At 39.4% G+C, this 15,122-nt stretch overlaps 1 protein-coding gene across 1 annotated transcript in view; it reads right to left on the reverse strand.

Annotated features, from left to right (window-relative positions):
* ABCA13 (ATP binding cassette subfamily A member 13) overlaps positions 1 to 15,122 on the reverse strand; it is a 197,985-nt gene that overhangs the window by 105,274 nt on the left and 77,589 nt on the right. Inside the window, 1 exon segment of the mRNA XM_044419119.1 lies at positions 115 to 361. Coding sequence (XP_044275054.1) covers positions 115 to 361 — 247 coding nt within the window.

Genomic DNA, 15,122 nt, shown 5'->3' on the forward strand with positions numbered 1-15,122 from the left:
GTGGTGATTATCCTACTTAGAGGGATAACTCCTTGAATTAAAATGATGAGGACACTTTTGAAAAATGAATGGTCCTGTCCCTGTGCTATTGACAATGATGAATGGGCTTTTTACCTAAAAAAGAATTCAACATTGTCATAAAGTCCTGGAGTCAGCTTAAGTGAAGGATAATCAATAGCCAATGGCTTCACGGTAAACAAGGCCATTGCCATGGCAACAAAGATGACAGGGAGGAGAACATTTGACAACGTCCCTCTCCAGTCTCGCCTGGTGTGATGAAGGCGCTTCGTTAGAAGGGCAGCAATCTGGGTGAGAACGAGCCTCCCTCCATGAGCGATTTGAGCTTCACTGGGAAAGCCACCTGTTGTGTGACAAGAGACAGTGAAAACTCTTCATGAACACAAGCTGTTGCTCCTCTTCGGAATCATCAGGGTGGACACCCTTTCCTAATTGCTGTGGCTAGTTTACGCATTGAGAGATCTGTTCATAATACGTAGGCAAAATACAAAAACCTGCAGCAAAATATTGCCATGTATCCTCACATCCTGACAAGTCTGTTCTTGTTCAGGGTTCCAGTCAGTTGGCCACCCACCATATCCTTTTCTTCAAGATATTACAGCTATAAGGAGCTGAAACAGGGCATCCCACCACCAGCCTTATGCAGTTGATTTTGCACCTCTTTTCCAGGTGACAATGATTTCATGACAACTATCTGTACATAAGATGTGTGATTTGATTCAGAACAAATTTGGGGATTCGGTGCAAACTTGCTTCAGCTTGGACCAAATCAGAGGCTGGTGATCTTAACTCGACTCCAAGTCTCCCTTTGGAAATCTAAAACTTTGTTCTTCCCACTGATATAACTTGAAATAGATAATTGGAATTTTTGTTGTATTTGGACAAAATCTGGTGAAATTTTTAAGCACAGTCCTCCCTGTTGAGGAGATGGAATCTGCACAATAGAGAGAAAAAGATGCAGGGAAGTTGATGCTAGGTGTTCTTAAATTTTAAAAGGTGCTGTGTATCACATTTTTATTTCTTGTCAAATTTAGAGGAAATTTGCAAACATAGATGACCCTTTTGAGGGGAAAAAAGTGGGGATACTTCAGAATTTAGCAGCATAATTGTTTTGTGCAAGGGCAGCCATTTGGAATTGGGGGTTTCCAAAATGGGATCTGTTTACAGCCTTCAGTTTGTGAGCAGTGAAGGGCAAGCTATAAGAAAATAACATTCTTCCTAAAGTTGCCCCACCTAATTACAAAATTATACTGTTTAGGACATGGATCCTCAAACTATGGCCCGGGGGCCGGATCTGGCCCGTCATGCCCATTTGGACCCGCCATGCACCCACCTCCGCCCACCTCTCCCCATGCGCGGGGAGGCAGCAGTTTGCTCCCTCGGAGAAAACGATCTCCAAGCGAGCAAGCCACTGCCTCGTGCACCCGCTTCGCGGCACATGCCCACCCGTGCCTCACCTCACCTCACCTTGCCTGGCCGCATACCCCACACATGCCGCCCCCACCCCCGCCTCCGCCCCTGTGCCAACCCGCACACACCGCTGGCACCCCCTTTCCAGCCCGCATCCAGCACCGGCAGCTTTCAACTGGCCCCCTGGTGGAAAACTTTGAGGACTCCTGGTTTAGGGGTTTCCATGTCAATGTCTTAAAGTTGACAGGAAGCAGCAGATACAGGGACTTGCTGTCTGTCAAAGTTTGGCTGACAACTTGTGCTTTAACCTTTAAGCAAACTATAAAATTTCAAGATAAGGGTGGCAGGGCTTTTGTGCAAAAGTAGTATTTACCATTTGTAGGTTTTTAAAAGAGGGTTTTAATTTATTCCACTGGGTTTTTGGAAGGCAACGTGTGCAAATATGTTATGCCAGAGATGCTATGATGATAAACACAAAGTGCCAGGGAATAAGGATTGTATTATCTGAAATGATTTAGGATAGAACCAAAAGGATTGCAGAAAGGTTAGCAATGGATTAGGAAAACTTAAGGAAGAGCACACAAGCCCAAAAGAGGGCCTGTGCAGCTAGCTAGCTAGCTTTCTAAGAGGCAGAATTAATGAAGAGCACTAAATACTGGATTAGACCTGTTAGATATTACTTCAACTTCCCCACCCCCAAAATACTGTGACAGGAGAACCCTGGAAAAGCCACCCAGTGTAATTAGAACCTACTTATACCGTCCCTGTCACAAAATGACATTCTCTCTTCTCCATCCTTCAAACATGTCTATATGAAAAAGGGTGCACAAAAGTATGCACATTTTTTAAAAAATCCACAAGATGTCTTGCTGTTTTAAAAACATGTGTACAAAAATATGTATAAATTTTTGGTGCAACCTAAAGAAAAATAAAGCAGTCTGATGTAAAACTAGGATGGTTTTCCAATCTGGGATTAGAAAACTGAGAATCTAAGCAAAGCAAAGATTGACAGGTTCACCTGTCTTTATTCAGAAGTAATTAGAAATAACATTTGCTCTCAATCTATCTTCACCAAGCTTCACTCAGCAAGTTGTGGGAAAAACTTTACTTAAAGCTTCTTGGGCATCAGGAACCATACAGACCACTGTATTGCTGTGGGGCAGCAAAATCCTCACCAGCAACACGAGGAAGCAATGGGCAAAGTTCCCACATCAGCCAAATAATTGATTGGTGTACTGAAGGGTGTCTGCTGAAACCCTTCAATTGTTGGATTGCATTTTTAAAATTTATTTTATATACTGCTTTTTTAAAAATAAATAAATAAATGCCACATTGGCACACAATTTAAAACATGAAAAAATCAACTAAAACAATATTTTTAAAAATCCTAATCAATAATAATAAATATGAATAAACAAGAACAAAATAAAAGTGAAAACCAATAATCAAAAAGCAAAATTATCAATGAAAAAGCCCTGTAACTACCATGTACATCAAGGCAGATGTGACACAATATATGATGAGACACCTGTAGACAACAACTGCTGTGAAAAATCACAAGGTCAGTACTGAGCACTCATCCTGCTGCTTTGCTTGAGGTTCTTTGGAGCCTACTCAGAACAATCCCCCACCCCACCTTACTTAATATTAGGTGCGCACATACGTGTGTGTGTGTGTGTGTGTGTGTGCGCACGCGCGCGCGCGCGCTATCCATGACTCTATGTGAGGACAGATATAAAGACATAGATATAACTTTAGTAAAGTTTTGTTGGTACAGTATATACCAGTAATGATTAAGAGTTTAGGAAACTTGGCTGGAAAATTAAGAAAAGTTACCACTGTGACTCTAATTTCTGACATTTTAATCCCCAGCATGGTAAATGTCAACTAATGGAAATTAAGATTATACTTACTAAAGGTACTTACCAAAGGTATTTCCTGACATTTCCTGTGTGCCACCTAAAATCTTGATTTAATGAATTACTTATTAACAACTTAAGAATTATCAGCAAGTGTTAACATTCACCAAATTTCGAACTAGCATGTACATCGTGTGTGGATTTACAGGTATAGAAAATGCAAATCAAAACTGATGAACTAAGCATTCCATCTATTCTTGCAACTAAGCCATGTTTACTCAGGACTACATAAAGTCTCGTATAAAAGAGTGCAGCAAACACACAAACAGAGAGTAAAATCATATGCATGTTTAGAATGAGAGAGGCCCCATAACTCTCAGAAATTTCCAGTCAACCTGGGATTTGTGAGGCTTTTTCTGCCTAAATATGCATAGGATTTTGTGCCTTAATCATTTAAATTTTAAACTAAAAGGTCATGGTAATCTTTACATGAATAATTTAGCTGATAAAATTAAAAATCGGATCCATTTGTTAGAAGTTGTCCTGCTTAAGTTATGAATGTAATTATGTGTAAGAACTGCAATTAAATTCACAATTAAATTGTACTTTACTATTCATCCCAATTTTCCATTCTCATCTTGGGAGTGAATACTTTGCTTTAATTCAAGGAATTGTTATTGATAGCCATTGTTTACCACTTGTTTAAGATTGTAGTTTACAATACAATTCTATGCATGTCTGCTGGGAAATAAATTCTATGAAGTTCAGCAAGACTTGTTCACAGATGTGCGTGTACAAGATTGCAGCTTTAGAAGATATGCTTCTTGGAAGCAGGGACCCTTGTTTCGATGCGTTTTTGTTTAAGAGTTTTTTTTAAAGTGATGTGTCCTGGTTACCATGTTGGACTGAGGATCAGGGAGATCCAGCTTCTAGTGCCCACTCAGCCATGAAGCTCACTGAGTTACTTCAGGCCAGTTGCTCACTCTCAGCCTAACCTACCTCACAGGGTTGTTGTTGTGAGGATAAAAATGAAGCTATTCAAGCCACACCAAGTTCCTCACAAGAGGAAAAAGGCAGCATATAAATGCAATGTAATAATAATAATTTCAATAAATAAATGGGATATCATGCAAATAAAGTAAATCTAGTGGTTATTTCTCCTATCCACATTACACTTCTATAAAATAATATCATAACTTCAGTACCTTAATATTTAAGCTATAATTAAAATCTCAAAGTGAAAGAGCCATACCCTATGCCTTTGATAAAAGTTATGAATCAAACATGCTCCAGCCAAATATAAGCAATATAAGTTCCATTGATTTCACTGGATGAGTGCGTGACTATTTCTCTCCTGCTGAAATGCATGGGATTTAACTGGATTGAACACTTTCACTGGATTGTGCCTAGAGTTACTTTAATGTATAAAGTGCCAATTGGTATATTGGAGGCCAACTGTAGGGTTCCAAAAGAGGTTAGCCAGATTAATGGAAGTCACCTGAAGTCAGCTTTTGGCCAGTTTGTGATCAATGTTAATCCTGTGACTTTTGAAAATGGACATCAGGGGACTTAAGATGCCATAACTACCTTCATCTAATAAATTAGGTTATTATTGCAATATATTGATATTTCAATAGAAAGTTGAAATATTCAGTGTTCATACAAAATTGTAGAAGGCTGAGGTTGTTTCCTAAAAACTTTGATGCTGAGAAAACTCAGCTTTTTCCCAATCCTGTTCGATTTATTTGTTTCTCCTGACTTTTGATGTTTTTGATTTTCTTTTCCTCCTTGGCAGGGCTCCCTTCTTTCTTTGGTTTTAATTAAATGGGTGCTCTCAGCTACCAAGAGTACAGTTGTACAAGCATAATGACATCACAGTGCAAAGTATCCTGAGGTGGCCACATGGGTAGTCTTAGTCAATCAGGATCTTAGAGTGGAGTACAATGGCATCACTATCAGCCAATCACATTTTGTTACAATGATTTAACCAGGGTCAGAGAAGTCCAAGAGAGGACAATACTTTCTGAAGAACTGAAAACTTTTGAAGCAATTGCTAAGAAATCATCAAAAGAGAGGAACCGTCAGTACGTTTTCCTAACCATCACAGAACACAGCTGATATACTTGGTCCCCAAGCCTTTCCCCAAGATTAAAAGCACAGGACGCTTTGCATGCAAGAATGTGTTTTAAGAAACTCAGAGATGTGACTGCTATTTTGTTTACTAAGACTAAAGCAGCCCAACAACAGAGAACCATATTTTATTGCAAAAAGGAATATTATCTTAAACTAAAAGCTGTCAACTTTTAGAACAGTGACAGTATATTTATCTCATAAAAGTATATTTAGCTCATAAATATCTAAAATTTTAAATTTCTAGTCATAAAATACCTAAATGAAATCATAATATGTGCAACAACAGACAGAAGGAAAATATCCTTATTAAATAGTTCTGATAGTTTATTATCTAATAGTATATTTATAAATCTATATATCTATCACTCTGCTCCTACCCCTGCCCAAAATGATTTTTTTTTTTACGTTCTTCCATGAAAAACAGAACATTTATGTAATATTTTCATAATGGCGCCTGGCTGCAGGAATGATTAAGAATATATAAAAATGTGTCAGATAAATGTTGGAAGAGGTAAGATTAATGTTCTGGCATTAATTAGTATCACAGAAATGATAGAGTAACAAGGATGGCCAACTGGCAAACAAAATTACTGTCTCTAGCTCCCTGTGAATCTGCAAAAGTCTATTAATCCTGGGTTCTCCATTTGCAACCTCAAACTTCATCTAATTCATGCTGGTATTGGATTCTTCCAAATGGACATACAGAAGTGTGTGCATTTTTTGAAATGTATGCATGTTTCTCCCATGAGTAAAACATGTTTGTGTGCATTTTTTCACAACATTCACATTTCTTGCATGCTGTTTTCAAATCTATTTTTGTTGCATAACTCTCATTGCTGGCTTGAAAATCCACAGAATTCAGATTGCATTCAGTTCTGCTGGGTGTGAATTGGATCAATTCTACTCCAAAACACATTGAAATAAATTTCTCACCACTCACCACCTGTATTATGGACTTCATGCCTTTGCAGCAGATGGGCATCTTTGCCTTAAACCCCTTTCTGCTATGAGATGTTAACTTTATTATGCAGCTGAACATTCATGAGTGGTATGGTCTATGTTTATTTAAAAGTAACTTCTAGCATATTTATAGAAGTTGCAGCCAAGTAACTGTTCATAGATTAGCGCTTCAATATACGTTAGAGAACTTAAAACATCCACTCAGATTTGTTACATGTGTATCCCACCTTTCGGTCAAGAATTCAGTGCAGCATACCTTCACGCCTCATTTTATCCTCACAATGACAGCATGCGTGCTCATTAGACCAAAAGATTGTGACTGCCCAAGGTCATTCAGTGACTGCATTTGGGTGTCATGAGAAGCCATGGTTTATCATGATGGGAAGGAGCCTAGATGCCCCATGCCTCTCAGTCCCCAGTTTGCATGTTCATTTACCTGTCTTCAGCTAAAAAAGGTATAAAATGGAAGCTTCAATTTCTAGTTTAAATTAACCAGAATTTAGCAGGTTGACCAAACCCATGAAAATATGGTTAACCTGAACTTTGGTTTGTCTGAAAGATGAAATTTTTAAATCATGGGTTGAAAAGCTAGTCCATTTCAGCAACCACAGTGAAGATTTACTGCAGTTTGAGGTTTCTATGGTAAGCTAAACTGCAGTTAACCTAAAATGGAAGATTCTGATCTCCTCACAACTGTGCTGGAAGAGAAGAGTGGAGGGAGGCATGCAAGTGCTAGGGGAAGCTAGGTTCAATCCCATTTCTATGTATTTATTTCAAATTATTGTTAGGCAACCAAAGTTTGCTGTAATATCTGAACAAAGGAATGATAGCTTCATAGCTAATTCAACCACTACACCTTACTAGGTCACACTGAAGAGTTTGGAATATCCATCTTAATATGCCAAGTACACAAGTAGCCTCATCCTGTGCACCTTTACTCAGAAGTAAATCTTTCTTAGTTCAATGGAACTTACCCCCAGAGTATGTAAGCAGAATGGTAGCCTTGGGGAAAATACACATTATTTTAGCTCTTTGAGGAAAATGAAGAAATGTGGCAATGAGTCCAAAATCCAGCATCCAAATCCAAGCAGACTTCTGCTTGCACCATGGGATTTCCTCTCTTCTTCTCCCCACTGCCATCCCCCATGCTCCCCAAAGCTGCTCTGTAGAAGGCCTAACCCTTGAGATCATATTTGATCATGAAGGCCTTCAGGAGGAGGGGAAAACACCCTCTGACAGAGGATGGAAGCCATTCCTCCATCCGGAAGGGTTCATTGGATGCTGCTCATAGCAGAGACACTCTGCCTTTGTTCTCATTCAATACTTGCTTCTTTGTTTTTAATTAATGATGCATTAATTAAATAGTGCTATCCTTTAAAATATTTTCAGGACTGATTTAATATGAAAGAGTGTAATTTATCTAAGCCAGATTATATATCATTTGAAGAATAAGGGTTTCATTAATGTTCAAAGGAAGCTAGATTTATTGTTATTCTTTGCAATGGTCAAGGTAACAAAGACAGTTTGGATCAAAAAGTTTTTCAAATGCTCCTTAGTTTGACTTAGACTTCTCTCCCAGGGCCTTTTGTATCTTAGCAGTATTTATTAACGTTTTTGTAACAGTGGAAGTCTCTCTTCACTATTCAACTCTTACATTTATTTTCGTCTATTTCTTTCTTTTAAACCTTTTCCACCTGTCATCCAGTTCAGATGGTGGTGGGAGAAGTACCATTAAACAATAATATCAACTTCATAATACCATAATGAGATGCAGGAAATACAATGACAGAAACAACACAGAGGCAGTATAACCATTTAAAATACCTGGATGCCTAAGAACGCTTTGACCTGACACCTAAAGACTTCTACAGAAGGTGCCAGGCATGCCTCCTTCGACATTCATTCCAAAGTCATGGCAACACCACTAAATAACACTTCTCTCCTGTAAGTCCCTTTCTGATAAGGGCCCCAGCAAAAGATCATCATACATGTCCAAACTGGTATTGGAAGCAGCATTTTGAGATCCCTAACATATTCTTCCAGCAGAGCCATTGGAGACTACCCTTGACAAACCAGCCCCAGCCCTAACACAGACCTGACCTGTCGGTCACTACAAATGCTTGATAATCATGTGCAGGACTTAAGGCTCTGATGCTGAAAGTTCTTGCAGATTCTCCTTTCATTTATTCATTAATAAATGCATCTTGGGGCATTTTACAAAATTCACTGCTCCAAACCTGGCTTGTCCCCCTAATCCATGCATGCAGTGGGAAAAAGTTCCTTCTCTGTAACTATGATAAGAAGTACCTTTCTTTGAGAGAGAGCCAAATTCTTAGGCTAGAAAGTCGTCACTGAATTGTCTTAGATATGAAGCACATGGGATATCCAGGAATTCTCTATGTGAAAGTCATAGCTAAAGGTTATTACTGCAAGACTGAATCGGATATTGAAAAGAAAAGAGGAAGCAACATGTGCAAGACTACAGATATCCAAACATTTTATGTGGAAGTAAACCTCTGCAAATTATCACCACAGCACAGGCAGGCTGAATAGGTACAAATGACAGATATGATGAATCAAAGAATCCCAAATCCAGGAATTTGTTTGAGTAACAGCTCTGACCTGACCTTGCAGTTCTTCCACACAGAAATCCTGTCCTGGCCAGCTTACCCCAAAGTTTCTTTATGTAAGCAGCATAGTTTTGCAGGGAGGCAGCCTTTTTGGTGTAATTGGTAATTGTTGAGCAATTAAGAGTCAGAAATTCTTGCCAAACAACTACGAATCATCTGGAAACTTAACTTCTGTCCCAGTGCTAGCTTCTGTAAACTCTTTTCTGCAGAGCACTGTCAAAGAAGGCTGGCCAACAAATGCTTCAAAAGCCCAACTAATTTCTATCATTTGGGTTTTTTGTGTTATGCCCACCAATTATATTTGAGAAGATACATGTAACAGATAAATTTGTTAGCCAATAAAATGGATGCATCAATAGCAATACCTAGAAATATTAACATGTTTCCTTTTTTAAAAAAAATATTAAAGTTTTAAACTAATACTAAAAACATCAATTCTCACATACATCAGATTTACTGGGTCAACCCCTGCTACATATTTTTTAACATTCTATAATCATATTCAAATCAGTTTATAATAACTTGAAAACATCTCTAAATTTACACCAGGTCCCGTTTCTCCAGCCAATTATAGAAAAAATCCCAAGTTTGATAGAAGTCAGTGTCTTCTTTCTCCTTCAATGATAAAGTCAATCTATCCATTTCTGCGCAGTCCAGAATCTTTCTTAAAATCAGTTCATCGGTGGGTAGTTCCTCATTTTTCCAGTGTTGAGCAAATGCAATCCTCGCCGCTGTGATTAAGTGTAACATCAAATACATTTCCTGTCTGTTAATATCTTTCGGTACGATGCCTAACAAGAGAACTTCAGGTTTAAAAGCTAAGGGTTTTTGTAGCATTTCCTCCAGCCATTTATGTATTTTAATCCAATACTTTTTTACATTATCACAGGTCCACCAGATATGATAAAAAGTACCCACTTTGTTTACATTTCCAACATCTATTTGACATATTTGGAAACATCTTGGCTAATCGACCTGGCAACAAATACCATCTATAGAACATTTTATATAAGTTTTCTTTATACGAAGTTGCTAATGTTACCTTAATCTTTATCTCCCATAGTTTTTGCCACTTTTCTAATTCAACATTATATCCAAAGTTTTGTGCCCATGTTATCATAGTTTCCTTAACCTGTTCCCCTTCCATTTTCCTGTCAAGTAAAAAATCATATAATCTTTTAATCATTTTCTCATCTGTTTTACTTGATCAAATGCTGTTACATTTTTGTAAAACCCCCATGCTTTACAATCTTTAGCATACCTCGATTGCATCTGCACCTTATACCACCAGGAGATATTGGGTCCCTGTTGTTGTATTTCTTGTTCTACTTTCAGGCCACCATCCTTATCCAAGAACATCAGTTTCCATTGCAGTTCAGGGGGCTGCTTTCAGAAGCATTCACCAATGCAACTGGCAATTAACTAGAATGTGTGCTGTATCTTAGATACTACCAGCTACAAAATTGTAAAATGCAGTACAACACTTAGCCAAGGGAGTTAGGCATACAAGCTACAATTTACTTAGTTTTCTATCCTCCAGAGAGCACAACTTCGCAGAGTGTAAAAATTGGAAATACATGCCTGAGGATGGACTGATACTATCAGATAGACCCAAAATTGTTCTGCAACATCTGAGCAAGCACAGAAATCATGGTTCACACTCAGCTTCTGCCTGATGTCCACTTCTTCCCATAACAGATACAAACTGTCTCCTAAAAATTGACTTCTGTGAAATTTAATGTCAAATTTCATGTTCCCATGTGGGCTGGATTAAGCTGGGCATTGTAGGACCAAAATGCCAAGAAGATTGAACCTTGAAAGAACAAAACAAAACAAAACAAAAAAAGCTGGGGGCGGGTAGGGGGAGCAAGTCTGCAAAGCTGCCAACAGCATGAACAGACTTCAGGAAGATGAATAAGCTGAAAAGGCTGACAGGGTTTTATGCTTTTCATATGACCAAAGTCTAAGATTGGGATGAAGCAGCAGTATCTCGCTGGTGCATGAGGTCTTCCTATCTGGGTAGTTTGCCAATCTGCAGTACCAAGCAGTCGCAGTTATTGACAGAATGGAGAAAAATGGCATTAATGTGGTATTTGAAAGTCATCATAGCTCACATAGGCTTCACTTGCCTGCTTGTGCAAATTGGTTTTGCAGAGTTTCATAGTGCTTCAGGAACCTGCAAAACTTGCTTGAGAAAGAGTAACAATAAGAGGCGAAAAGAAAGGGGTGTGTTAATATACATACCATGCCATTCTGTTGTCGCATCTTAAAGATTATTATATAACCTTTGTCTAAAATCAAGTATGCAAGATAAGAAGTGCAAGGAATTAAAGTAGGAAGAGATATTAAGGGTTCTCTCCCAATAGATTTTTTTGTTGTAATTGATTATCTATTTTTTCTATTTTAATTAAATTTTGATACTGCCAATAGTTCAAACTCTCTGAGTGGAATACAAAACAAAGCTTCACACCATAAAATACAGTAATGTATTATTGCTTTTTACTGAACAGCAGTACCCAAAAACTACGAATTTCAACAGAGAGACAGGACAGGGAGGGATCATAATTCTTTACCTTCCCACTCACAATTGTTCATTCACAATTTTCCTGCAGCTGCACCATTACTTTCCCCTGCAGGTGAGAAAACAGGTTGTGGAGGACACTACTAAGCGGGAAAATAGCAGGAAGAAGAAGGCGTAAAATCCCCATTGTTCTTTTCCTATTTGCACACGCCAATGCTGCTTTTCAGTGAAAAGGGAGAAAACTCAGGAGGCAGTTCTCATTCCACCTACAATGTAGAAGTGGAAAAGTAAGAAAGCAAAAGAGAACCAGATCCAGAGGATGCAAGATTTGCTGTACTTGCAACAATTGCATAGAGTAAGGGAGCGAGAAAAATATACACTTGCAAATAACCTCTTCCACCTAGCCATTAAAAGCACAATTGTCCTGTCCTCTCATCCATGCCCTCACCCTAAAACAGGTAACAGTATACCTTATTTGTGCTGCCACATGCTCTGGAAGCAGCATAGCAAAGCATCCCCAAGCCACACAGCCTCACCAAGTATAAAAACAGCCAGTGTCTCCATTGCAGAAGCATGTAACTGGGCACATGGTTAAACTATTTGCAGGATCGGAGCCAGTGAGAAGCAGCTGCTCATGTTTCAGCGGCAGTTTCAAACCTTTTTCAGCCCATGGGCCAAACTGCACTTCAGAGAAGCTCTTGGGGGACACATTCCAGTAGTGAGCAGAGCCGATGGTAAAGTGGATTTGGCAAAAATGTCAGCATATTGTCCCATTGTGTCCCGCCCAAGCCCTAAGAGAGGAATTTCAGCCTTTTAGCTGCAACAGGGGTGTGGGGGCACAGTCTGGGGGCAGAAGACAGCCCAAAAGCTAGGAAACTACCAAATAATTCACTATTGAGAGAGATTCAGTGATTCACATCTGGAGTTAATGGGAAGTGCATAAGATGGAACATTTGCAGTGGAACAGTAGAAATATGTCAGATGAGATGCATCAAGGATGAATCATTGTCATTCTTACTTAAAAATAAGGGCCAATTAACATACTAAGACTTACTTCTGAGCAAACATAAATGGGATCAAGTTGCATTGGTCAATATATATGAGCTGGTAGATGGTTAGCCTGCCATGTTTTAGACTGCATTTCAGTACCCCTTCCATTCAACCCATCCTTCATAAGGTCTTTGCATGCAATGGACTGGTCTTTCCAACCCTTGTTAGCAATTCTGAGGCCCTTCCAAGTTAGGACAAAATGTGAAGCAGACAATCTTATTCACCTTTGTTGAAAAAGCATATCAATTTCAACAGAAGTTAATGCATGAGCTGAGTCTAACTACTCTTTCCTGGAAGTAAATCTAGTTGTGAAGTCATGTCTGACCCATCATCACCCCATGGACAACATTCCTCCAGGCCTTCTGTCCTCCACCATCCCTCGGAGTCCAGCTAAGCTCACGCTGACTGCTTCAATGACTCCATCTAGCCACCTCATTCTCTGCCCTCCCCTTCTTCTTTTGCCGTCAATTGTTCCCAGCATTAGGCTCTTCTCCAGTGAGTCCTTCCTTCTCATTAGGTGACCAAAGTATTTGAGTTTCTCTGCTTTTTAGTATGCTGTCTAGATTTGCCATAGCTTTCCTCCCCAGGAGCAAACATCTTTTAATTTCTTGGCTGCAGTCCCCATCTGTGATGATCTCGGAGCCCAGGAAAATAAAATCTGTCACTACCTCCATTTCTTCCCCATCTATCTGCCAGGAAGTGATAGAACCGGATGCCATGATCTTAGTTTTCTTAATGTTCCATTTCAAGCCAACTTTTGTACACTCCTCCTTCACCCCCATCAAGAGGCTCTTTAGTTCCTCTTCATTTTCTGCCTGTGGTAACATCTGCATCTCTGAGGTTGTTGATATTTCTCCCAGCAATCTTAATTCCAACTGGTGATTCATCTAGCCCCGCCTTTCTCATGATGTGTGCTGTGCATAAGTTAAATAGGCAGGGCGACAGTATACAGCCTTGCCAAACTCCTTTCTCAATTTTGAACCAATCAGTGGTTCCATGTCCAGTTCTCACTGTTGCTTCTTGACCCACATATAGGTTTCTCAAGAGACAAATAAGATGGTCTGGTACTCCCATCTCTTTAAGAACTTGCCACAGTTTGTTGTGATCCACACAATCAAAGGCTTTAGCATAGTCAATGAAGCAGAAGTAGATTTTTTCTGGAACTCCCTAGCTTTCTCCACGATCCAGCATATGTTGGCAATTTGATCTCTAGTTCCTCTCCCTCTTCGAAATCCTGCCTGTACTTCTGGTAGTTCTCTGTCCACATACTGCTGGAGCATAGCTTGTAGGATTTTGAGCATAACTTTGCTAACATGTGAAATGAGTGCAATAGTGCGGTAGTTTTAACATTCTTTGGCATTGCCCTTCTTTGGAATTGGATTGTAAACTGACCTTTTCCAATCCTGTGGCCACTGCTGAGTTTTCCAAATTTTGCTGGCATTTGAGTGTAGCACTTTTACTGCATGGTCTTTTAGAATTTTGAATAACTCAGCTGGAATACTGTCTCCTCCACTAGCTTTGCTGTTGCTCAGACTTCCTAAGGCCCATTTCACTTCACATTCCAGGATGTCTGGCTCAAGGGCAGTGACCACACCATTGAGGTTATCAGGGACATTAAGCTCTTTCTTGTATAGTTCGTCTGTGTAATCTTGCCACCTCTTCTTAATCTTTTCTGCCTCTGTTAGGTCCCTGCCATTTTGGTCCTATATCTTGCCCATCTTTGCATGAAACATTCCCTTCATATCTCCAGTTTTCTTGAAGAGATCTCTGGTCCTCCCTATTCTATTGTTTTCTTCTATTTCTTTACACTGTTCATTTAAGAAGGCATTCTTACCTCTTCTAGCTATTCTCTGGAATTCTGCATTCAATTGGGTGTACCTTTCTCTTTCTCCCTTACCTTTCGCTTCCCTTCTTTCCTCATCTATTTGTAAAGCTTCCTCAGACAGCCATTTTGCTTTCTTGCATTTCTTTTTCTTTGGGATGGTTTTATTTGCTGCGAATCTCCAACCATAGTTCTTCAGGCACTCTGTCTATCAGATCTAATTCCTTAAATCTATTTGTCACCTCTACTGTATATTCATCAGGGATATGATTTAGGTCATACCTGAGTGGCCTAATGCTTTTCCCTACTTTCTTCAAATTAAACCTAAATTTTGCAATGAGAAGCTCATGATCTGAGCCACAGTCGGCTCCTGGTCTTGTTTTTACTGACTGTATAGAGCTTCTCCATCTTTGGCTGCAGAGCACATAGTCAGTCTGATTTCTGTGTTGACCATCTGGTGATGTCCACGTGTAGAGTCATCTCTTGGGTTGTTGGAAAAGAGTGTTTGCTATGACCATCTTATTCTCTTGACAAAATTCTACCAGCCTGTGCCCTGCTTCATTTTGTACTCCAAGGCCAAACTTGCCTGTTATTCCGGTTATCTTTGGCTTCCTACTTTAGCATTCCAATCCCCCATGATGATAAAGACATCATGAATGAAGGCTACTCCATTTCTTCTGAGGGATTCTTGCCCGCAGTAGTATACCTGATGGTCATCA

Source organism: Varanus komodoensis, unplaced genomic scaffold (genome assembly GCF_004798865.1).
Source record: "Varanus komodoensis strain SLA01 unplaced genomic scaffold, ASM479886v1 scaffold10, whole genome shotgun sequence".
Classification (NCBI taxonomy): Eukaryota; Metazoa; Chordata; class Lepidosauria; order Squamata; family Varanidae; genus Varanus; species Varanus komodoensis.